Source organism: Chrysemys picta, chromosome 9 (assembly GCF_011386835.1).
Source record: "Chrysemys picta bellii isolate R12L10 chromosome 9, ASM1138683v2, whole genome shotgun sequence".
Classification (NCBI taxonomy): domain Eukaryota; kingdom Metazoa; phylum Chordata; order Testudines; family Emydidae; genus Chrysemys; species Chrysemys picta.
This window is the reverse complement of record NC_088799.1, coordinates 23,659,949-23,686,171: the sequence shown is the minus strand read 5'-3', so window position 1 is coordinate 23,686,171 and position 26,223 is coordinate 23,659,949. Positions and strand designations below refer to the sequence as shown.

The 26,223-nt window shown below is 40.5% G+C and overlaps 1 protein-coding gene across 11 annotated transcripts; it reads left to right on the top strand.

The window, feature by feature from the left end:
* Positions 1–962: 962 nt before the first annotated feature.
* SLC66A1L (solute carrier family 66 member 1 like) lies at positions 963–26,223 on the top strand. Of its 11 annotated transcripts, XM_065557850.1 has the most exons (11): positions 1,065–1,183; positions 1,522–1,658; positions 4,677–4,804; positions 6,297–6,645; positions 8,037–8,166; positions 10,266–10,356; positions 10,440–10,469; positions 12,338–12,462; positions 14,477–14,572; positions 16,602–16,787; positions 23,391–26,223. In XM_065557850.1, exons 4-11 carry the CDS (start codon positions 6,461–6,463, stop codon positions 23,490–23,492), a joined length of 945 nt encoding a protein of 314 aa, XP_065413922.1. In that variant the 5' UTR covers positions 1,065–1,183; positions 1,522–1,658; positions 4,677–4,804; positions 6,297–6,460; the 3' UTR covers positions 23,493–26,223. The 11 variants fall into 11 exon arrangements, with proteins under 11 accessions (XP_065413920.1, XP_065413921.1, XP_042709627.2 ...); XM_042853692.2 differs by lacking the exon at positions 4,677–4,804 and having other exon boundaries at positions 6,297–6,410; XM_008165022.4 differs by lacking the exon at positions 4,677–4,804.

The following is a 26,223-nucleotide window of genomic DNA, read 5'->3' as shown; positions in this document are numbered from 1 at the left end:
GTGGTGCATGATAAATGTGATTTATCACACGGCTTTGTAGTTTATCGCGTTGATATCACCACCATAAACAGTATGTGGTAAAAATAGATATATTCCATCCAGCAGAGGGCAGTACTAGAAACCAAATCATTACAAGTTCATTTATGACTAGGTGATAGTTTAAAGTAGGGTGATCAGATGACCCGATTTTATAGGGACAGTACCAATATTTGGGGCTTTTTTTAATATATAGGCATCTATTACCCCCCACCCCCTGTCCCGATTTTTGACACTTGCTATCTGGTCTCCCTAGTTTAAAGTTATTTGCACTCAGAAGTCAGGGAGTGACCTACTCTTAGAAATTGTTCAGAATACGCTAAGCACCAAAAAAGTTAAAAATAATAATAAAAGGTTATATATTCCAGACCTTGGCAGTTGAAAGTGTCAATCATAAGCCACTGAGTGGAAACCGTTAAGCCCAAATCAGCTGGAGATGAAAATTCTTTCTCTTGTCCTCCACAACTAACCAGTAAAAGGCTTAACTCCTATATCAGAATGGTGTCCTATATGGAGATGAAATTACATAGTGTTCCACGTTACTGGTACAATTCTGTGTGCGGGTATGTTGACTCAGGGTGTGTACGGATACCTCTCTTGTGCGTGTATGCCACGTGTTTATGGAATGTGTGTTTGTGGCGATTGGTATCTGTATTAGAGCCGCCCGAGGACTCTAGTAGTGTATGTGTATGTTGTCGCTACATGTGTATTATGAGTCCGTGCATGTATGTTTTCTATAGGTCTGTTTATGTTGGGTTACAGTGTATGATGTCAGTCACAGTGGGTTGGTGTGTGTGGGACAGAGTTCATGGCTATGTGCTGTGGGTGCATGCCAGTGCCTGAGCACAGCTGTGTGTGTGTGTATTGTCTGTATGCCAGTTGTGTGGTGTGTGGGCATTGCGTCATTGAGTGTCTGTGTTGTGTGCCGAGTCGGTGGTGTGATGCGCTTGGCGTGTGACGGGCAGACACCCCCCAGCTGCCTGCAGAGGGCGCCCTGGCTCCGCTCCGGCTGCCGAGCTCCCCGTTCCCCCCGCGCGGGGCTGGGCGGGGCTGGGGGAGCGGTCTGCGGGCCGGGCCGGGCCGGGCCGGCTGGCAGGACTCTGGGGAAGGCCCTGGAGCTGCAGCCGCGATGGGGCGACAGAGACAGGTTAGCGCTCCCTTGCTGCGTGCGGAGGCGAGGGGCTGGAGGGACAGGGACCCTGTTCTTCTGGGGCTCGGCTGCAAGGAGCCGCGCAGGGCTTGCGCTGGGGATTCAGCGGCAGGGGGAGGGGACCATCCCCGCCCGCGCTGGGCTGTGAGGTTACGGGGCCGGAGTCCCCGTGTAGGCAGTGGGGTCAGTTGGGGGCAACCCCAGGGATCCCCGTGTAGGCGGTGGGGTCAGTTGGGGGCAGCCCCAGGGATCCCTGTCTGCAGGGGGGCAGCCCCAGGGATCCCTGCTCTTTATTGTGCTTTTTGGGGTTCACTTCCTCCCCTCCCTCTTCACAGGGACTTTGTGCCCCCGGAAGGGACTTTCTGGTGAGCTAGGTAACAGGCAAAGGCCCGTGAGCTTCAGCCTGGGACTGGGGCTTCTCCCTCCCTTTGCCTGATGATTTCCTGCTTGGAAGCTGGGTAGCTACTGCCAGGTTGGTGCTTTGCTTTGCCCTCCTCTTGGATTTGTTTTCCCTCCCTCAAACAGCTCCACTTTGATCTCCCTTTGGCCCTGGCCATACATTACTGCCTATTACCTTTCTGTGGTGTAAATTCAGCTGATCACATTTACAGAGGGCACAGAATAAATATTACAGAGGGCACAGAATAAATATTACAGAGGGCACAGAATAAATATTGCAGGGAGGAGTAGCAAATGCACATGGGGGCAGAGCAAATTGAAGGAGAGTTCATGAACTAAATGTAGTTCTGGCCCTCCTCAGAGACAGGAAATAGAGAGAGCTCTGGTATGAAGTGTGTGTAACAAAATAACATCAGCATCCAGATTAAAGTTAAATTATTTTCATTTGCTAGCTTTTAATACATCCTCATTACTTTTTCTTCTTCTGACCCAGTACTATAGTTGCCTCGGGGAAGATATGGGCTCAGGATTATGAGAATGATATTGCCAAGATTGTTTCTGATTGGATCACAATACAAAAAAGTTTAATAACCACCTCTATACATTATTATGCCAGCTCCCCCAGTGGCACCTTTGAAGGATTCCTGTTCTTGGAAAGACTGTGAGAATCAGGGCAAAGGCCTCTGGGATGGATTTGGGCAGCTTGTGTTTGACCTACACCCAGTGTTCTCAGTCTTTCAATGTACCTGTGAGATGGCCATTTAGCCCACATGCTGCTACTACTCACCTTGCTCTTGGATGGCTTGTCCCCTTTCAAAAATTGACTTTATTTCTCCAGCTGAATTTTACCAGGATAAACTCGGAGCTCCATACTGAAAAAAATTATTATTATTATATTTTTCCAAATGTGATACATACATATTTGATTGGTGAGCCTACAGAGACAATCATCCATGCTGAGAGCATGCAACCAGTAAAAGGATTATTTAAAGAAAATAGGAACATGAAAGAGTTGTAGGAATAAAATAGGAGGATCAAGTGAATGAAAGAAGTCGTAAGTCTTATCATGTAGACTAGTTCCACTGATTTTGTTGTGCAATATGTGTATTTATGTATTCCTAACAGTCTCAAGCTGTCTTTAGTCAATATTATTATTTGAAACTGAGGGGGGACCACTTTCAAACCCATACATTCATAGTCAGGCACCTGTAAGGGAGTCTCATTGCTTGGCATCCAAGAAGAGAGGCAATCAAAACTCAGTGGCCACTTGTGAAAATTTGCCTTCCTGCAACTTTCCCAAGGAGACACAGGAGGTTTATGGCAGATCTCCTGAGTCCTAATACAGCCACTTTACTAGAAGGCCAGCCTTCCTCTCCTCAATATAATCTTAGGGCTTGTCTACCTAGGGAAGTTTTCTGGGATAAGGTAGGGTGGGAATTTAAAGCACAATCGCTCTTCTGATCAATTTCCTCATGTAGACAAGCCCTTATTACAAGTCTTTCTGAGTACTGTGGTCTAAGTCATTCATTATGGCAGAAACAGAATGTAATTTAGAATATTTTTCCAAGGACTGAATGGCAGTAACTACAGTAATGTACAGTAATCTTAAAAGAAAAGCCAGTAAAATCTCTAGAGGAAAAATTTTTTTTACCCTCTTACAGAAATACAGTGTTGTGCACATAAAGAGTTGTGATGAAAGCAAAAGATTGATGCTTCCATACAGTTTCTTTTATTATCACTGGTGACTCAGACAACACATTTTTCTCTTTCTGTTGTACCTATCTCCTTATCCTCTTGTCTCTCCTCAGGGAACGTAGTCAGTTTTGAGGAAGCTAATGAAAAAAAGTAAACTCATGAGCTTTAAGAAGTTGTTGGAAAAAGTTTAAAATTTTTGCCCAGAAGGGAAGAAAAGGTGTATTAGCGTCCTCAAGTGGACTAAACTGGTCTGAGCCCAGGAAATCCTGCAATATTCCACCATCATAATAGATATGGGCGTTTGTTCATTACAGTGCATTTCCCAGTGCAACACTGAACTGAGTTAAAACAACACCAGAAAGGAATAAAAGGACACTGACCCTGGCCTAGGAATAGCATGATCCCAGCAGCAACAGAAGAATGTGGGTTTTAAGCCTTCCCCAGATCTTTGTCATAGTGAGTAGGGCTGGGTGGATAACATACAGAGGTCCCCGCATCTAACAGAGCTGATGATTTTGTCATCATGACTTTTAGAGTTGCAAAACACTGTGCAAAATTACTCCAATAGCTGGAGCTTTAAGAGAAACAAGCAATTATTCCAAGACTTACAACAAATTCACAGGAGTTGCCAGCACTTAAGTTAGGGTACCACGTAAATGTTAAGTAAAAATAATCCCTGAATAAACACATGCCTTAAACGTGTTGTGTGGCAAGAGGCTAAAGACAAAGATTTCATTCACCTGGGAAGTGTCTGTCACCCATGTAGTCTCCACCACCTTTTGAAGTGTTTGGTTTTCTGTAATGGCTGCAGTTTTGTTTGTTTGTTGGGGGTGGGGTGGGGGGCACCATGGTGGAAGAGGACAGGTTAACGTACAGTGAAGTCAGGTGACTGTATCCTTATTAGCTTGCTTATACTCAATACCCACATAGGTATACAGCATTGGAACCATAGTTTTGAACAGTGTTTAATCAAATTGCTCATTTATCTAGCCCATTCTACAGATCTGTGAAATAGGCATTGTGAGAAATGGAATCTGACAGCTCAATATTCAGATTATATGGGTGCCGTAGATGCACAGATCATTACTTGTTAACCAACCCTTACAAAATGTAAGAATCTATCACAACAATAATACTTGCTGGGTGATTGAAGATGCTTGCCCTTTGGCGTCATGCCTAACAATTGGTGTGGTCAATGACTTCAGTGGTGCAGGATCAGGCAAGTGTATCTAAAACATGCCTGTCTCCCCTGTAATCATCCACGCACAGTTGTTAAACTTTAAAAGTGACTTGCAGAAATGGCTACAAAGATCAGTAACTTCAGCAATAAGTGCTGAACCATTCACTAGCCAGGCTAAATGGGGGATTCAGTACAATGTCAACATTTTTTTTATAGGCCCTGTGACATCAATTCCCCTACAAAGCTATCCAGCTCCATCTGCAATGTGATACCCCAGCCTGCACCACATTATGATGACACAGCTACCAGAGGTCTCATGGAAATATAGAACAGGCCCTGGAAGGGTAAAGCTAATCCCAGTTTTATAATGTACAGCATTTACTCTATGCCCTCAACCTGTAAGATTTCAAAAGACATTGAAAATAGCTTCTTGTATTATAAAAACAGCTTCAACCCAATCCCTTACAGACTGGCTACATAATCTAACATGGTTCTGTTACCTACAGTAGAAGAGGGTGCTCTCACACAGATATTAATCATTCCTGTTATGCACTTAGAAGTGTGTGTATAAAATCTCTAGAAACCTGAAATGACTTTCATGAAATTCTGTCATTAACCTAAGAGTAAGATTTATCAGTGTGGTGCTCATGCATGTAATTCCCCTCCCGGCCCCACTTACAGGGTATGAAATCCATATATCATACATGTGGATCTGTGGTATCTTCATGCAGGCTTCACTCTGGAGTTGCTACTGACACCTCCACAACACTCTTGGAAAGCTTGTTTTCTAGTTCATTCCATGATACTTGGTCAGTGGCATATTGAAAATAAACTTGTACTTCCTGAAAGCTCTTTGTTTTAATTTTACTCAGTGCTGAGGCATGCCTTATTTGTGTTTAGAAAAACTGAGGTTTCTTGAGCCTTTCAAGTAATAAATGTAACTTACCAGCTGAAGCAAACAACAACAAAAAAGTTTAAAATATGGGGTATTTTACTTGAAATACAGAAATATAAAACTTGCCAAACTTATAATAAAGGGAAAACAATTTTTAGAAATCCATTGAGAGTATGATGTTTTGTGGAGGACTTATTTGGAAAGTTACAAGAAATCAATAGTTTGTTATTTAGACTCCAGACCAAGTTTAAACAGAATCCTATTCTTAATTATCTGACATCATGAACAAATTCTGTAGTAACAGATTTTTTTCTTTTATTTTTTTTTTAATGCATACACATATCAGAGAGCTAGAATCTGAAGTCCTTATTTGCACTGATAAGCAATACTTACATGAGCAGTTACATTGAAGTCAATGCGGGTATTCATGTGAATGAGGGGTTCACAATCTGACCCATTATCATTAAAAAGAGTATTTGATAGCCCATTATTTCATTGGGCTAATCTTACCCTAAGAGGCCTCAATTCAAAACCTGGCTTTGATCTGAAGGGGAAGTGAGTTGCTTGGTTAGTGTATAGTTTTTTCACATTACGGATATATTAAAGTTTGGTACCACTGCACAACTGTCAGTCTCTACCAAAGGTACTAGAATGCCACAGGTGATGTAAATTAGGATTATGCATTTGTACATTGTGTGGAGTAACCCGTACAGTATCTGCTTGTGTAATACCTGGTTCTGGACAGTGCCATTTGTCCTTTTTAATAAGCAGTAAATATAAGCAAGTACATTATGGATTAGAGTCTGTATTTGCAGTTTTATTCTGTTTGACTTTATGTTCCCAAACAATGTTTCTTGTGGCTAAATTACTGAAAACTTTGATTTGGTCTTTTAAATTGATATAGTCACACTGGCTGTATTTTGTGTCATTGAATTTGGCAGGTCCATTTATAAGATTGGAAATATCTGCTATATCAAGTCATCCGTCTGGATGTGGAGGTCTTTTGAGAGAGAGGATATTCAGCATTGATAAACGGATTTGCGGATTTGCATGGGGTAAAAACAGAGGCAAAAATAAACTTCTGAAATTGAATCTCAGCAGTTGAATGATGGCTCCTCAGCTGTATACACATGCTTTCAATATCTCTCCAGTAGAGAATAGGAGATTGTGTATAAATGGAACACCATGGATTTGGCATCTCTTGGAAGAATGTGTAGAAAATGCGTGGGAGTACTGGAGTGTTGTCATAGGACTGATTTCCATTGTCTGTTTTCTGTTTGCTGCACTACCGTAAGTTTAAAATCTTAAGCGGTCTTCAGATTCACACGAGTAATCTTGCCTGAAGCCTTTTTCAAAAGCTGCCTTTTTAAAGTTGATCTTGGATACATTTCTGTTTCCATCTGCATAATAGCATATGCCAAAGTAGTATGATGTTCATGTTTAGAACAGTATTTGGTGGTTGGCAAAAGAGCTTGATGTACTTATTCTATTGTGCCAATCTGACACAAATCTCTGTCCCTGAGAGCAAATGAGAATAAGGCCCCATGACTACGTTAGTGAGCTTACAGCAGCACCGAGGCAGCTGCGCCACTGTAAGATCGTTCGTATAGCCATTCTGTGCCAATGGGAGAGAGCTCTCCCATCGATAAAATAGCTAACGCCGCTCTTGGAGGTGGTTTTATGTCAGCAGGAGAAGCTCTCCTACCAACATATAGCACTGTGCACACTACCACTTATGCCAGCCAAACATATGTCATTCAGGGGGGTGGGTTTTTTCCCCACACTGCTGAGGGACATAAGTTTGGCCGACAGAAGTGGTAATGTACATGGCCTATGTCACCCTCACCTCATCTCCCCTACACTTGAATGTGTGCACACACCTGCAGTCTTTAGTGGAGAGTGGACTAATATTTATTTAAACCACATGTTATGTCACACATACTATCCTGCTGCTCCTGGTCAATGGACGCTGGGACCGAGAAAAGGTCAGAAACAGAGTGTCAGTCAGCATTTCTGCAGTGTTGTGTGAGGTGCTTATGCAGGCAGGGGATGGCAGGAGTTGAGTAGATGAAAATGTCTCAACTAAATGGAATCGAGTCCAAATAAAAAAAATCTGTCCACATAGGGAGAATACTAGTTACTGAACTAGTAAAGGGTGTCTGGAAATCATGAAGAATAAAACCATTTTTGAGCCTTTGAGCCTCTGAAATATTATTTGAAAGGCATCTTTACATTAAAACTGTGATGTTGGTGAGAATTGCATTAATCTGCCTAATAGACTCTCATACCCTCTGTCATAGAAGCTTTGTGTATCCCTAGCCATTTTATTGCTAAATGTGAATGTTTTTCTAGTTTCAGCATTACTAAAGATGGTTACTACACCACTGTACATCAAACACTAATAGCTCGGTTCTGCTGTCCAACAAATGGTGTGTTTCACTCCATGCCATGGAAAAATAGAACATGCAAGCAAGCAGTATTGGGGACAGGGTTGAGCATTTTGTTTCTAGGCTTAAGAGAACCAGAAATAGTGAGCCGGACTTATTTTTTTCAAAATACTAGTTTAGTCGCTTAGTCCTTCTACAGGAAATTCCTCATGACTGGGCTTTTTTAAAGTAAAATGTATTTAAAGAATTCAAACAGTTCATGTTTGCATCTCTTGTGATTTTTTTTTTTCATAGTCAAATTTATGTTGCTTATCAGAATGGAAAAGTGGACCAAGCACTCTCTCTGGGCTTTTTGCTGTGTTGGATTGGTGGGGACCTTACAAATTTCATAGGCTGTTATTTAACAAATCAACTGCCAATTCAGGTAATAAGCTTTTCTACATGATGATTTATCATTTTGAAAATTTATCTTTTTCGCTGTTGCAGAGAGAGACAGATACTAGAAAAGGAAATTATCACCCTTTTATAAGTTTGTATTGTGTGGCTTTGTCAGCACAGTAGGAGTGATTTTGTATCACCAGCTAGTTCCTTTTATACTGTTACTTGTATTGCATAAACCATTTCACACAATTAAGCATTTAAGTAGACTAAATGGGCTTTATTTGATAAAAGTTCAGTGGGAATTTTTCAGTTTACTTTCAAAGTAAGTTTCCCTAATAAGTCGGGTTGGGAGTGAGTGGAGTCAATTAACTTTTTGTAGTCTAACAACAAAATCAAATTGTTCTAGAATAATAGAAATGTAGGACTGGAAGGGACCTTGAGAGGTTATCTAGTCCATCCCCCAACCCAGGCAGGACCAACTATACCTAGATCTTCCCTGATAGATCTTTGTCTAACTGGTACTTAAAAACCTCGATGAGAATTTCACAACCTTCCTTGGTTACCTATTCCAGTCCCTACAGTTAGAAAACATTTCCTAATATCTAACCTAAATCTCCCTTGCTGCAGATTAAGCCAATTATTTCTTTTCGTACCTTTGGAGGACATGGAGAATAATTGATCACAGTCCTCTTTATAACAGCTCTTAACATATTTGAAGACTTACCAGGTCCCCCACAGAGTTCTTTTCTCAAGATTAAACATATCCAGTGTTTTTTAACCTTTTCTTATAGGTCAGAGACTTTGAACATTTTTGTTGCTCTCTTCTGAATTGTCTTCAGTTTGTCCACATCTTTCCTAAAGTGTGGACCCCAAAACTGGACACAGTACTCCAGCTGAGACTTCAGCAGTGTGGAGAAGAGCAGAAAATTTACCTCCTATGTCATACATACAACACTTCTGTTAATACACCCCAGAATATTAGGTTTTTCACAACTGCCTCACGCTGTTGGCTCACATTCAGTTGTGATCCACTATAACCCAAGATACTTTTCTGCAGTACTACTGCCTAACCAATTGATCCCCATTTTGTATTTGTGCATTTGAATTTTCTGTCCTAAGTGAAGTACTTTGCGCTTGGCTTTATTAAATTGCATCTTGTTGATTTCAGACCAGTTCTCCAAGTTAGAATCATAGAACTGGAAGGGTCCTCGAGAGGTCATCTAGTCCAGTCCCCTGCACTCAAGGCAGGACTAAGTATTATCTAGACCATCCCTGAGAGGTGTTTGTCCAACCTGCTCTTAAACATACCCAATAATGGAGATTCCACTGATATCCTTTTAAATTGAAGCTCTTACCCCTTTTCCTTGGCCGGTTGTCTACTAGTAAAGGAAAGGAACTAGGTCAAATAATGGGTTTATCCGTGAATAACTTGAAACGGGTACTTATTGCAAGAATAGGAAGATTTCTCTGTGAAAAATACCAATGATACTTTAGCTGGATCTGCAACCCTTTCTGCCTTTACCGATTTACCTTCCCTTCTTGCTTTAAAAAAAGTATGCTTCATAACCTGGAAGGCTGTCACAGGCCATAAGGAAGACCAGGACTGGGTGGAGACTAATTCCAGTTTATAACACAGTTCTGCAGCTGTCAGCCAGAAGATCCCTGTTCAGGCAGCATTACTCATTCTATCTCCCCAGCTGGGAAATAGCAGGAAAGAAAGCCACACCCTTTTAGTATGGGGAGGCAGTGAGCGTACACACTGCCTTCCTAAGTGAACTTCTGGTTTCCCGGGTGGCGCAGAGACACATCTCTGGGCAAGGGAAGGGATTCAATACCTAGCCCAGATAGGGATTGTGCCACATTCCTTTAAAATTTGTTTAAACCTTTGCAGTTGAAGCAGTAGTTGGACTGCATAGCTCAAGCTCTATGCTGCCTCAGGTCTAAAGACCAGGAATTTGTCTTACTGCAAATATATACTACAGTACACTGCAGCAATCTAACTTGGTTTGTATCCTAAACAGCTTTTTTGCAAAATTTTAGCGCTTATCATTTCTGTGTTCTCTACATCATGTAAATCATTTCCAAAAATACAGTCCTGTTTTGTTGAATGTATAAGAAGGTGCATCTTATGATTTCTTTTAGCTCGTCACTGCCATCTTTTATGTTAACATGGACATCATTGTGATCTCACAGTTTGCCTACTATAAGCTCAAGAATCAGAAGACAACAAAATGTAAGATTTTCAACAGTTAATTCATTTACCACAATATGAAGTGAAATACTTTGGTCTTTGATATACTTTTCTTTAACTTTTAGGTATGAGTTTTCAGAGGGGTCTAAATGGAGGTGAGCACCCAAATCCCAGTTAAAGTGTTCTTAGGCCCCTGTGAAAATCCCATTCTTCCTGCTTAGGGCATGACTTACAATTTTTGCAGGGTAATTTATATTTGTCCCTAAATTCAACTAGTCTATTCAGAATTTGTTACATATTCCTAGTTGGCAAAATACTGTAATAGCTGTGAGTATTTTCTATGTAAGACTGTCACTTTATATAGGGGTTTAAAAAAAATGCAATAAATATTGTGGAATCTAGTTGCTTGCTTTAACTTATTTCTTGGTTTTACTATTTACTTTCAGCTATCTAAGCATATGTAAAAAGAAGATTGAAAGCTTGTATTTCTTTCCATTAGGCTCTGTTCAATTAGTTTCCCTGATTTTGATCAAAGTTGGACTTTTTATTTTGTATTTGCTAACGGCATAAAATATCTTGACATTTTCATGTGTTCTGTAACTATACATAGTGAAAAAGACCTAATGGAAAAGGAATGAAATTACTTGAATTGCTTCATAAAATCCTGCCAATAATTATAGTGTTTAATCTTGGAAAATTTTCAGTCTTCCATTTATATTGCAATAGCAGTCAAAGTTCTGTTCGAATTGTAAAAGTTCAGGAAGAACAGCATACCTGACCATATCAGTAGTAACATTTTAAAGTCAAAATATAAATATTAAAACTAAAGGTCTAAGAAAGGTAATAAAAACAGAGTTACAACTTAGATGTGTCCAGCTGAATAAAGAACCCAGGGCAGCAGATATGGAACTGCTCTTAAATCCATGCAATATCTAACCACATCAAGATTAAGATTACATGGTGTGTCCCTAGCTCTGATTTTTCTTGTTTTTATTTCATAACCTTAAAAAAAAAAAAAGGAAATTCACAGTTCCGGCTGCTGTGCCCCTTTTCACTCATAAGTGCCCCTTAGACACTCATGCCTAACTAGAAGGTGAAGGATAGTTTGGAGGTTAAGGTGGTGGTGTGCGACTCCAGAGATCTGGATTCAGTTCCCAGCTCTACCTCAGACTCTTGTGTGACCTTGGGCAAGTTGTTTAGGGCCAGATATTTAAAGGTATTTAGCTGGTGCTGCGCTCAATATTGCAAAGTCTAATTGATTTATGAGACTGGATTCATTTTCAAAAGGGATTTAAGATCTTAGATCCCATTGACAATCAGTCAATGGGAGTGCAGCACCAGCTAAATATCTTTAAATATCTGGGCCTTAGTCTTTATGCTTCAGATCCCCATCTGTTAAATGGCAATAGTAATATGTCTTTTGTCTTGGCTGTTTAGACTGCAAACTCATAGGGCAGGGACTTTCTCTTACTTTATACCAGTACAGCTTCTAGCATAGAGGAGTGCTGATTTCATCTGGAGCCTGTAGGCACTACTGTATTATAATACAGGAGGTACCTTATCTACTGAATTATTTATAATATTTTCTGCTGTTTTGAAATCCTTTGTAGGTGACTATAGCCCCAATCCAGCAAGTCACATAAGCGCATGCTTAACTTTAAGCATGAGTAGTCCCATTGACGTAAGTGGGACCACTCATATGCTTAGTTAATCATGTACTTAAGTGCTTTGCTGGATGGTCCTGTATTAACAGCAAAGCCTTTGGGACAAATGGAATGAAATTTACATTCCAAATGTCTTTGTATTTGGGGTGTTTAGTCAATATTTGTGGAAAGAGAGTGTTCTGTTCTGTTGTATTTAGCAGCTTTTTGATTATTGTACTAGCTAAACCTGAACGTATTAGTAGGAGCTAGTTTAAAAAGTGGACTGAATGTGAAACTTGTCTTCACGTGTAGATGTTGCAAATAGCAATGTTTCTAGCCAACAAGTCATTTGTCAGCTGACTTATTGTATTTTATTGTAGGCAGCATAAACCTGAAGAATTTCTGTGTAACCTGGGTCTTGATGTGTATAACATTGTGTGTAATTTTACCCAGTCAGCTACTGCTACGAAACCAAGACCAGAGTACTGTGCTGGAAGCTAGCAAGGTAGTTTGTTTTTTAGTTAACCTCCCCCCTACACAAAAAGACTATAAAATTTTGGTAAGGATTGTGGATATGCTTCTTAAGAATTTGTATGATGATCCTAATTGCTTTAGAAATTGTATGTGCGGTATTATGGGTATTTGTTTGAAGGATACATGCCAAACTCCCACCCCAAAAATATAGAAGTTGCCTAAAAACAGCTGTGGAGATGTCTTGCAGTTCAGTCTTCCTGTCTTGATATTTGACATCAGGCTGTATTTCCAGCTGGTATTATTAAAATGCAGCCAATTAAGCATTACACAGCTTTCCAGTTTGTATGAGTGGAAATTCTGAAATGATTATAATTTGTAATTAATATGTTTAACTACATATACTAATTAACTGGTTTTTTTTTTTTTGGGTAGTCATTTAAGGCAGTAGTAAAAATCACTATTGTTTTCTTTTAAACTAGTGGCCTGAAAATATTAATTGAGATATTAAAATCTGTCACAGTGAATTGAGTTCTTTTTTCTCCTAAAGAAATCTTGAGTGCACTCATGCAAGCTTTCAGTTCGCATTGTACTGGGATTTCATAGTTTGTACCTAAATAAATCTTTCTCCATCTTCTGAAAGAAGGCAGGCTCTTTTTTTGCCCTGAATCTCCCCTCTCCCCAACCTGTTTAGATTTTCCTTCAAAAGAGTGAGGACCATAATCTCACAGTTCTCCCAATCTGAGAATATTTGTTAATGCCATTCCTAGATCTAGACTACTGCTGCATTATTTCAATTATTGTACCTGCCTACTGAGGAAAAAGATGTACATGAAGTAATGACTTAGTGCAAACAAATGGAGCATAGTTCATGTAATGCAATATACCTTCTCCTGAGTAGGGGCAGGAGTTTGAGAAGATATTGTCCCTCTTTTGAATTTTGCAAGCTATGAATTTATGCTTTTTAAGATGCACTTTATCTTGCTAATGGAGATATATTAGGATGCACAACTCTGTAGTAAATTAGAGTGACAGATGAATGCACCTTCTCATCATTGATACTAGCTAACATAGGCACTCATTTGGAGACTGGAAACCCAGGTTTACCCTCTGATGTGGGAAGGGATAGCTCAGTGCTTTGAGCATTGGCCTGCTAAACCCAGGGTTGTGAGTTCAGTCCTTGAGGGGGCCATTTAGGGATTTGGGGCAAAAATCTGTCAGGCACAGGTACTTGGTCCTGCTGTGAAGGGCAGGGACTGGACTCGATGACCTTTCAAGGTCCCTTCCAGTTCTATGAGATAGGTATATCTCCATATAATAATAAAAAAAATGTATCTGCTGTTGCCTAATACGAGAGTTGAGGAGTACATAGATCCTGGAACTAGGGGTGCTGCCTGTGGCTTGATGTGGTTTCCATTATATACATGGTTTACAGTTTGGTTAAATGTCTCTCAGCACACACACACACTATAAAAATTGTTCCAGCACCCCTAGAGGGGTATATTCCATCATTTTGCCGATCTTCATATTAGTGCTGGTTTATTACCTATACAGTAATACAAACTACATTGCTCAGCAGGGAAGCCTCTTATTTTCAAAATGTAGTAGAGTGGGGAAATTAACATGATTCCTGTTGAAAACAGTAGAAAATTCATTAAGTTTCCCACTGTCTTGCCACAGTGTGCTTAACTTTTCGCTGGCCATTGCTGTAGTTCTTAATTTTGACTTTAATCACCAAATCTAGCTATTTCACTATTGAGAATAGATGCATTTTGCATTAATATTTAGCATTTAAATCCCAACAGTTGCATGTCACTAGCTTTGATTCTGATGTGCACCACTCTGAGATAAAGATCAAACTCTTTCTAGCACTCACCTCTTTGGCCATTTACAGCAGCATTGAACTGCTTTGAAGGGAGTTCTGGTCCCAGAAAACCAGTGGCCATAATGCAGGCCTTGAGAGGAAGTTAAACTGTAAGTTAAAACCTCTTGAAATGCTAAAAGGCATTTTTAACCAAAATCTTTTTGTGCTTTTGTTGGTTTTTCAGAACACTCTTGGTATGATCGAAATGTCAGGCTTCATTTGTGGCTATGTATCTTGCATGTTTTACTTGGGATCTAGATTTCCCCAGCTGTATAAAAACGTAAGTATATTTTTGAGAGAGTTCACTTAAATTGCATAGTGCTTCCTGTTGCTTGATGCACTGGAATCTTCCTCTCACTGAACACAAACTTCCATTTCCATTTGAAATCTGAACTTTGCATTTGGGACTATCTGAAATGGGAAGAGGCAAGGAAGGAAAACTGTTTTCCCCCCAAAAGAGAGAGGTGCTGATTCCAGAAAGATGCACAGCTTTCAGAGAGGACAAGAGAAGTAGATCTGAATTTATAAGGTTGGGGCAGAGGCATGCATTGCACATGAAAAACAAACATGCAGTCTATAGCTCTAGATTGCCAAGTGTTCTCTACTAAATAAGTAAGTAAACAATGTAGAGAGTTTATAGAGTACAATGAGTTTAAAACATAATCCACTGTGACTTCAAAGATCTCATTATTGATTTCATAATCTTCCTACTGTCAATGAACAAGGCTGCAGTTCTTTCACAGAGGTCGCAGAAGTCACGGATTCCGTGACTTTCCATGACCGCCGTGACTTCCGCAGGGGCTGGTGCGTCTGACTTCAGGGCCAGCTGCTCAGGCAGCCCACAGCCAGCAGCACCGGCCACTGCTGGACTGACCCATGCCCAGCTGCTCCGGCGGTCCCCAGGGCCAGCCGCACCAGCCGCTGCTCGGGAGGCCATGGGCCAGCTCTGGGAACCGCCTGAGCAGTGGCTGGTCCCGCAGACCGCCTGAGCAGCGGTCCTGGGGGCGGCCCCCGGGGAGCACCTGAGCAGCAGTCCTGGGCACCAACCCGGAGCCAGCTGAACCAGCCACTGCTCAGGCAGTCCCAGCCAGGTGGCTCCAGGGACTACAGAAGCAGCGGCTGGTCCCGGGGACTGCCCAAGCAGAGGTTCTGGGGGCAGCCCCATGGAGCATCTGAGCAGCTGTCCCGGGGGCTGACCTGGGGCCAGCTGCACCGGCCAGTGCTGCGGCCCCGGGCAGCAGAATAGTGGCCAGTGTGGCTGACTCTGGGGAGCATCTGAGCAGTAGTCCTGGGGGTGCCTTGGGAACTGCCCGAGCAGCAGCAGTCCCCAGGCGGCCGGAGCAGCGGTCCCAGGGCGGCATCCAGAGAGCAGTCCCTGGCAGCAGCGGCTGGGGGGCAGTCAACCCCCAACACTATAGCAGGTCCTACTCTCCCCAGCAGGGCTCCCCCGGAACAATGGGGCCCCAGAAGTAGAGATTTAGTCAGGGGTATTTTTGGTAAAAGTCATGGACAGGTCACAGGCCGTGGATTTTTATTTATTGCCCATGGCCTGTCCATGACTTTTTACCAAAAATACCCCTGACTTAATCTTAGCCTTATCAATGAGTGAAAGATTTTATATATGCAGAGAACGACAGGCATTGGAATGCATTTTGATCTTACATTGAAAAAGACTTGGCACAGTGAACTGCAGTTTATTTCCAGTCCAGCAGGCCTCTCTGAACTAAGCTATTATAGTATTTTCAAAATGCTCCACTGGAGAAAGTGAAGGAGTAACAGATTTCTGAAGAAATAAACAGTAACATTTTATAATGCACTAGAGTCCCATTCTGCTCTGCAGCTGTAGGAGTTAACGTGCATTATTCCCCAGAACTATGCACATTACTACTGATTTAGATTATTCTGGTGCAGAAAGTAATAGATCTAATGGAGGCAGAAGCATTAGAAACATAGGTAAATGTTTTCTAGCTGAAAAAGAATATGTGTTTGAATTTTGGGGGGCATGTTAAAAAGTAAAATAACTGGAAAATATGCAACAGAGGGTCCTGTGGCACCTTTAGGACTAACAGAAGTATTGGGAGCATCAGCTTTCATGGGTAAGAACCTCACTTCTTCAGGTTCTTACCCACGAAAGCTTATGCTCCCAATATTTCTGTTAGTCTTAAAGGTGCCACAGGACCCTCTGTTGCTTTTTACAGATTCAGACTAACACGGCTACCCCTCTGATACTGGAAAATATGCATAATCGGTCACTGTAATATATGTGACAACTTTTATTTTCCTTTTTTTTTTTTAATATTTATTTGTAGTTCCAAAGAAGATCCACGGAAGGCACATCTTACCTGCTGTTTGCATTAGCCATGATGGGAAACTGTACTTATGGACTGAGCCTTGTTTTAAAGATGCCTGCAGCTGAATCTCTCAGAAACCTCTACTTTTTACACCATCTTCCATGGCTCATTGGGAGCTTTGGAGTTCTGTTTCTAGATATTTTTGTATCCTTTTCCAGTTAGAGCAAGAGTTTCTCAAATGTGTGTTTGTAAATATTGGATAATCTGAGATTTAATTGGTATTTTATATGGTTTTTATTCTGCATCTAAACTGATTGTGAAACAACATCTTTTTAAACATGATTTGCCCAGTTTTATAAGATGGCCAGTAAATTTGAATAAGGTATCCAAATTAAAGCTACATTGGATAGCTTTACTTTTTGTAATCAATACACAGTGGACCAAATTTTCAGTTTTAGGCGTGCGCAATGGCCCTCCCATTTGTGCATGGCTAATGTGTGTTTAATACCTGAGAAATGCACAAAAATTATTTCCAAGTGCAGATTATAACTGAAACTGGCCCATTTTTAAATGTATCTTAAATCAGCTTATTGCCAGACTCATCTAGAGGTAAAGGACAAACACGAAGCATATTAAGATATTTTTGAAAACATAATATGTAGTGAACATACACTGCAGTTGCCCATAAAACTAAGTGCATCGCCAGGGGCACATACATATGCACCCATGAAGAAACATGCACAATAGCACATATTACAACATGGGTTAGCATGCCAGGCTGCTGTAACAGACAGAAAGAGCTTGGTCTTAAATGAACTCTCTTAATTGGGATTTGTATTGTTTGTGTTTCCAGCGTGCTAGTTATTGCTATATATGTGCACTCATTCTAGGAAGATAATTGTTCTTACTGATTGCAAATTGTTGAACAATATTGAGCCTTTGTTTCATAAGTCTAGTGAATGGTAACATATTTGTTGGTCTTATCACTCATCATCTGTATAACTATCTACCCCATTATCCTTGCCAGTTAAAATTCCATGTTTTGTCTATGAAGCCAGTCAAAGAACCAGCAGTGCCTTGATGTAGATAAGGAGGGAGAATACAGCAAGTTGTAGGAAAACCAGCCCATTTTATATTGAATTTGGGCTCCTATTTAGTAGCCTTATGAATTTAAGTGCAACACATCCAAGGAGGAGCCTTGGGGCAGGTCTGCACTACAGCCCTGATCGATGCTCTGAGATCGATCCACCAGTGGTCGATTTAGCGGGTCTAGTGAAGACCCGCCAAATCAACAGCAGATCGCTCTCCAGTCGATCCCTGTAATCTACCCCCCACAAGAAGAATAAGATAAGTCGACGGGAGAAAATCTCCCATCGACCCCCCACGATGTAGACCCCGCGGTAACTCAGCCTAAGGTATGTTGACTCCAGCTACGTTATTCACAAAACGCACAGTCAACCTGTGGAACTCCTTGCCAGAGGATGTTGTGAAGGCCAAGACCATAACAGGGTTAAAAAAAGAACTAGATAAATTCATGGAGGATAGATCCATCAATGGCTATTAGCCAGGATGGGCAGGAATGGTGTCCCTAGCCTCTGTTTGCCAGAAGCTGGGATTGAGCGACAGGGAATGGATCACTTGATGATTATCTGTTCTGTTCATTCCCTCTGGGGCACCTGGTACTGGCCACTGTCGGAAGACAGGATACTGGGCTAGATGGACCTTTGGTCTGACCCAATAGGGCCATTCTTATGTTCTTATGTAGGTCGACTTACCACAGTAGTATAGACGTAACCTTGGTTTTGTCACAGCAGAATAGTTTCATGTGAAGTAACTTCTTCCATTACTGTACTGCTTTAAGCAACTGCACACAGTAGAACTGTAGTATGAGTTTTGGTACACCAAGGCCCTCCCTGCTTAATATTAGATGAAAGGTTCTATGGATTATTGGCTACTACTGAGATCCCAACAATTGAGTCAATAAATACAGAATTCCAAACCATCTAATTGTATGGAACTCAGAACCTGGATTTTCCAGTTTTCATTTTGCTAAGCATTAGCATTTAAAGGAGGTTTTCTTGACCTGTCTGGATTGAGAACTTCAAGTCAGTAGCTCAAACTAACAAGAGGAAGAGGGATACAATATTTAAAGTGTGAAGTTGGGATAGAGTGAAAAGAAGCCTGAGAATCCGCTTAAAGCATGTAAACAGTTCAACTGTTAAAACTTCAGATTGACTAACTCACTTCTTCACTCAGGATAGCCAACCCTGCTCTGTGCATCCGAAGACATGAAGTTCTAGTAAAAGGTCCTTCACTACATGAACACAGAACTTCACTACAGTGGTAATACACTACTGAGGATAATTTCCTGTTTTGAAATTAAAAGGTGTAGTTTTATTACTGATGACATATTTCTCTAGCATGAGCAGACTGTTACATTTCATGGCTCTTTGCCCTGGTTTGGACATACAAAGCTTTCGTTCCCTAAACAAAGCCCTGAAATTTTTGGCCTTAGCTGGAAACATAAAATTGCCTATACTTACAAAAAGGAAAATCAGAATTTGATGCTGATTACCATGACAGTACACTACTTGCATATTTGTACATGCCCTTCCATCATGTATTCCTAAGAGGAACTCTGATATTGGCCACAAACTGCCCAGAATCACAATGCTTGTGTACACATGACATTCATTTCTCAGTTTTGACTTGATTAGAGTCTGAATCCAATCCTACTAGTAGTCCTCCAGTTCAAATTATATTGAAAACAGATGCTTCCAACCTGGCTTGGGGAATTCGAAGAAACTTTGTAATCAAGAGAAAAGGAGAAACAAAAGCAGACCTCCTGCCTTGAGACGTCCTCAAGATATGGAAATAAGTGCTTTCCAAAGAGAGCTTCATTACTGTTTGTTGCAGAAAATCCTAGCAAACTCACACACCACATTAGACAGTCATGAGTAAATCAGAAAAAGGTAAGCAGGATCTTTCTTGATTGTTGGGAACAGAGGGAGTTGGAATAGAAAGCTCTCAATCTTCAGAGGAGAAGAGGTGTCTCAGTTGTGTAAAATCACTGCCTTTGAGTGATTAACTTCCTTTTCTGGTAGTTAATTTCTGAGAACATCCACAGTTATATTAGATGGGATACAAAGCAGCATGCAGCTAGGACAAAACCAACCTTTAACTGACTGAGTTAAGATTATGCTTCCCCTGTCAGCCAGTTACTCCATAACTTTCTGCTATTGAATTTTTGCACATATGTCTGTTGCAGTGGCAGCTGAAGTTAGCCAAGAGAATAGTCCCTAGACTGAAATGGCTGGGGGAGGGCATTCTCAGTAGATCAACTGGGATTCTGGAACTTTCTTCCCAGTGGTCCAGGTTTGTTTCCTATTTTGGGACATTGGAAGAGTCATGACTCTTCACTGGCTTTTGGTTGAGGTACAGGGTTGGGTTGGCATAAGAGTTTGGCTGAGTGTGCAGTTACTTTAGCTTCATCATAAAGTACTATAAAATGCCAAATATTAAAGTAGTTAATGCCCAGTTCTGCCCTCAAACACATGGATGCTGCTTTAACTGATTTCCCTGGAGATTTAGTTCAGTGGGAGATCTATCCATGTAGCTGATGGACGGAATTGGGCCATTAGGTTTCCACCTTGAAACCTCCCAACCAGCCCCATTTGAACCTTTTTATGTCTTTATCTGTAAATTGAATCCCTAAAACAATGCCTTGTGCCTAGATTAGACAGACCCTAGTACAGAGATTTTCCCCCCATCTCTGTTTTATTTGCCAGGCAGTACTTTAGGTCCGGCCTTTGTCAGCAAACTACATTGAAATGCTGCATAGTTATTTGCAGATTACATTGTTACTAGAGGGCCAAAAATAAGTATAGTCAGCCAGAGCTAAGCAACAATAGCCAGAGTCTTATCAGTCCTGCCTCTTGTGATTTGCAAGGCAACTGTTTGGAATTCATTATATACTTTTACAAAACCTCATTGTGTTGTAATTCAGTTACATCATGCAGCGAATCTAAGCCTGACCTGCCAATTCAGCAAGGGCAGTTTCCCAACTGAGCATACAACTTTCTCCTCTCTCAGCATCTGTTTTTCTCAGGATGGTTTCATATATCACGTATTGCACATTAATATCTTTATATACTTAGAAAACAAATTTTTGACCCATTAGTTCACAAGACTTGGTTCTGTCAATTTAGTATGGCTATGAGCCAGCCAAGCTGTCTGCATGCTCAGGCCTTCATTTTCATTGAGATAGTTATGGACATGAACAGTAAGCATGCTTCCATATGCAAGAGCTTTAGCGGTCTTTAATTTTATTCCTTAAATCCCCAAATAAGTGTATCTAGTAATAAAAATGTGCTGGAAATATTGATCTGAAATTATACATTGCAAGTTATTTGGAGTTGGTTCCTTCCCATACTCTTCATCTCATTAAATAAAACAGGCCACTAGGCAGTTAATGGTCATGGGCTAAGTATGATAGTCAGTGCTGGCATGCAGGAGATCCACACTTGTCCCATCTCCCAGATCTATGGCCTGATTTCAGTGGAGTAACTCCTTATTCACACTGGTGGAAGGTCTCAGTCCCACAAGAGCTCTTAATGCTTCATCAGGAGATGAAAGCACTCAGCACCCTCAGAAGGTGCTCAGTCTCTTGCAGGATGAGGTCCTATCAAAATCCAGGTCTCTTGGTTTCCTGATCTACAGAAGCTGGAAGTGCTATGCAGCTAACTTGCTCAGCTCTAATCAGGGAGAGAGTCCCATGTTAATACAGCAGTGAATAAGAGTGCTTATCTACTGTCTCTGAAGGAAATCCTGCCTAGGCTTTAGCTGGAAGGGACTTCAGAGGTGGGGTATTGTAAAGCTTTGGGAAAGCAGGGTGATTCGCCTAGGATGTAGAGAATTGCCTCCCTACCCACCTGCACCTTCCAGCAAGCTTCTATGGCAATAACATTTTTTGAAATAGCAGCATGCCTTAGCGTCAAATGTCTCACTGCTATGGTCTACTAGCCAAGTTATTTTAACATGTTTAAAGTGTTCCCAGGAGAGATCTGATGTGCCAGGTTTCCTCCCAGAGCAACTCTATTTCATTTGTAAAATGGGATTTGAAGTATAGTGGTAAGCTGTGTGAATAAGGGCATGCATTGTACTGTGTGCGTGAAGATACCTGGTAAACAGATGCCCCCTTGTATCCATTTCCTAGACCTTTAAGCCTTTCATGCAGGTCCCTATGACTGAAATTTCCTTCCTGACCCCATCCACTTCATCTCCTCCTCCAAAACCCCTTCAAGGTTGGATATAAACACTAATGGTAGTTTGGTCTAATACAGTGATTTTCAACTTGTGGTTCGCAGACCCCTAGGTGTGTCCACAGACTAAGATTTCCAAAGGGGTCCACACCTCCATTTGAAATATTTTAGAGGTCCTCAAATGAAAAAAGGTTGAAAACCACTGGTCTAGTAGATGAGACACTTGTCTGGGAGTTGGCCTTGGATTCTATTCCTAGCTCTGCCCTGACCTGCCATGTCACCTACAGCAAGTCACCTCTCAGTGCCTATGTGGGTTTCTCCTCCCACCTTCTGACTTGTTTATTTGGCCTAGAAACTATTTTGGGGCAGGGGCCATCTGTTACTGAGCATGTGTTTAGTGCCTAGCACAGTGGGACCCTGATCTCCCAGTTGGAGCCTTGATGCACTGCTGTTATACAAATAAATGAAACTAAATATGCATTGTTTAATTGAACCTCTAGCACAAAGTGACTGGAAAACCGGGTTCTCTCCTCGTGGTTCTGCCCCTTTACCATGCTAAGAAAGGAGTGTTTTAAAGTGAGCAAATTTGTATATACGGGGTTAGAGTCTGTGCTGCACCTCCAGGAGCCACAGCACAGAACGTGCGGCTTAGAGGGAGGGGGACAAAGGTATCTTTAAGCTGTCTCTGTGCCTCCAGATTCTGGGTGTGGCTGGGGATCAGAGTAGCCCCTACAGGCCCCCAAGGGCTGCTCTCATTTATGGTAGGCTCCCTTCATCTGCTTATGGGCTGCTTTGTAGCCCAAAACAGGCCAACTGCAAAGCACTGTGGCCACTCTCCGTCATGCCTCTGAAATGTTCTCTATGGTTCCATCCCCAGCATAGCCCTCTGCCTGGGGTTACGGGAGGAGGGAGTACAGTGTAGGGCAATGTCAGTCATACACTGCTCCTGTGTTGGAGCTTTCACCTGGGGGTCATTGTGGCTTCTTTACACTCCTGCAAGTCACCGGTGACATATATAGGGGCCAGAATGAGCGCCAGGATCCAGCCCAATATGTATTAATTTGATCATCATAACTGAGGAGATCTGAATTTAATGTATTCTGTCACTTGGAGTTAAAAAAAAAAATTCTGAATACAGCCAACAAGATAGTAATCTTAAATTCCCAGAACACCACACTGGTAAAACTGACTAACTCATTGCTGTAAGATATAATTGAGAACAAGTGAAGCAGAATTTGAAGAAGGATTACACACACATGGTTTAGAAATGTCCACAGTTCAGATTAAAAATAGGGATATTAACCCTCATGCATCAGAGTATAAACTAGCCGTTAACTAGCTAGGAAGAAACATTATAGGCATAGTAATCTTCTGCAGAGAGTTATTCCTTCATCTGAAGAATGAAAGTGATCACTGTCCGAGACTGGTTGGTGGACTAGATGGATGGCTGGTTTTCATCCTGTCTGGCAATTTTTTTGTTCCTAAAAGAGCAGAAAATGCCATCTTTATATCTCAGGTTGTTCATTTCCTTACCCAAAATATCCAGATGACGGCACAATTTATTATGTATCGCAAGCAGAACAAGAGAAGACCCAGTTTAGTGGCATTAGAAGTGGAACCCTTACTTGTGAACGAAGAGGATTCATAACATTTCTGTCTCTATATACTGTTATTTTTTTTTCAATAAAGTTTACATTTGGAGAACTTGAAGTTTTTTCACAGAGTAAAGATTAAAATTGCATAGGGACCAAGCTAATTGTCAGTGGCTTGTTCTTTGTAATATTGTGAAGATACTACAAAAGAAAATATTATTTAATGTCTACTGTACTGTAAGTGCTAAGATGGCACATGTAATCAAAACACTTTCTTCTGAATTACCCCATTTTAGTCCTTTGTCTCCTGCAATGTGTTGTGTTCTACAGTGAGGAATGCTCTAGAAATACCTAGAATATATGATCTCATGGCATATTCCATATTGTAAAGTAACTCAGAAGAGTGCTGGATAATACTATTGTAATTCAACGCAGATATTTCTCAACCTAGCAAGCTGTTGCGGCAAAATGTAGTATAACTAAACTGTAAATGCTAAGGCTGTGTGAACATTTTTAATCCTGCCACCATATGTAAACAGCAGGTCTATATTTTGTAGATACACATATATAGCTCATTAATGATAACATGGAAATATAAAGTCACCAGCTGAAATTCACCCATGTGCCACAAGTCCTCGCAAGGCATACATATCACTTAAGGTTTTTTAAGCCTTCAGAATAGGGTAGTGCGAAGGCCTTGTGTGGGCTCTCCATACAGGGCTGAATTTCATTCACCTCAAGAGGAAAATGAAGCCTTTAATTGAGTGATTTTAACCCAAAGGCCAAATTCTGAATGCATAAGCACGTGCAATGGGTCTGTTCATGTAATTCCCATTAAAATAATTGGGAATCTCACACACAGTCCAGTACAGAATTTTACTCTGTGCGTTTGTTCTCTTCTTAGTGTGTGAACATTATTTTCATTAAGATAATACCTGTTTAGTGCATGTTGTGTGGAATGTACTTATAAATTACTGTATATCTACGTTTTGCACAACCTTCCTCTCTTTTCAGCCTTCTGCATACATATGGTCTAATCATTAGAAATTAGAGATAAAAGACTGACTGCATTTTTTTGCAAATGCAGGATTACTGGGAGGTACATTTTTCATTTTATATACTTTGAGCAATATAGACAAGGATAAATAAATCATTTTGTCCAAAATGTGTATTGAAGAGTAACTAAACTTTTTGCTGACAAAAACTGCCATAAGATTGTCAACAAAAGAATTCTCACCATTTGAAAAGTCTAAATCTTGTCTCTCTTCATATGGATTATTCAGCATTTTCCTTTTGTATAAATTCTGATAACTATATTAAAAGGGACACTCAATTTGAAACATATCCAATTTACAAAATAATAGTTTCAGTTATCACATCTGCCCCCGAGTTCCCCTGCTAAATTTTGTGGTTTTACATTTTCTAAATTTTAAATCCTTTACTGTCTTGCCTTGTGACACCTGTATAAAACAAGAAAAACATTTAACTGTAGGGAAACGGTCTATACGGTAAGTGCTGTCAAATGTACAGACTAAAAATCAAAAATTAATTGTTCACCTCTGTAACCTTTCACTAGAGTTTAAATATTACTTCTAAAAACAAATTAAAGATCAAATAATTTTTAAATTAAAACAAAAAATAATCGCTGATTGAAGTTGGAAAGATCTAATCACTGCAGCAATATGCTGTGAACATTAACTAAATTCTGTGACCTTGTTAGAGCAAGTTAAAATCAGTCATTATTCCACAAAAAGAGTCCAGGGAAGGGGTAGGGACGGTTTTATGGCCTGCAGCATGCAGGGGGTCAGACCAGATGATCATAATGGTCCCTTCTGACCTTAAAGTCTATGAGTAAACTCTATGAGTAAACTCTATGAGAAAACCTAAGACTTTGAGGATAGTATGATAATATTACATATTGTAGGTAGCACAAAATAACATTGTATGTACTGTAAATAGTTGCAACAGTTCTATATTGTGTAATACTGTATGTGATACAGTAAATATTGACTGGTCAATGTGATTAACATATCTTTCTTACTCAGCAATAATTTAGAGGTTTGGTTTGTGGTTTTAAAGTTGCCACAACAGCTAAGAAATGCTGAAGTAGTGTGCCAGTGGAATTATCCCAATGAGTATCTTGTAAGTATTCCTCCAAGTGCTTTTAAGATACATACCCTAGTTAGGCAAGACACTTCACTTGACTTTAGTGGGGCTTTGTGTGGGCACCTGGGATCAGTCTGCTTGGAGAAGTTTGCAGCATCAGGCCTTAGTGCATATTTGAGATGAGTATGTATACTTCCTGATTTCTTAAACTGTTGGGAGAGTGGGTTAGAATTTGACCTTTCCAGTGCATAAATTCAGAAACAATTTGCCTTACTTGTAAATTTATATGCTGTATTTAAGAGATTACCCAAAATCTTCCCTTGCTGGTGATTTAAACCAGATCTTGTTACCTTTTAATGCAGTTAACATTTGTTCTTGCATCATTGCTTCAAGGATTATCTTCCCTTTTGATTACTATATGTAATCCTGTTTTGTGTTGTGTATCCTGAGTTTATACTGCTGTGGTTTATTGAAACAACCAAATATAGGTGATACAAAATTTACTGTGATTTAGTTTAAGAATATTGAAAGATAATTTAACAATAAATTTATTTATTGTGTGTGCGTGCACATGTGTATATATTTAGGACAGTATTGAATACTTTTCCTTTAATAAAAATAGGTGTCAAGGTAAATCTTTTGCTGTAACTGTTAACCAAATAAATAGTTATTTATCATGTA

What these genes read in the sequence shown, in the direction of transcription:
- SLC66A1L (XM_065557848.1), top strand. Translation starts at nt 978, where the DNA reads ATGCGCTTGGCGTGTGACGGGCAGACACCCCCCAGCTGCCTGCAGAGG. An exon ending in CTGTGCTGGAAGCTAGCAAG is followed by an intron (nt 12,463 to 14,476) that starts GTAGTTTGTTTT and finishes TTGGTTTTTCAG; the next exon opens with AACACTCTTGGTATGATCGA. An exon ending in TTCCCCAGCTGTATAAAAAC is followed by an intron (nt 14,573 to 16,601) that starts GTAAGTATATTT and finishes ATTTATTTGTAG; the next exon opens with TTCCAAAGAAGATCCACGGA.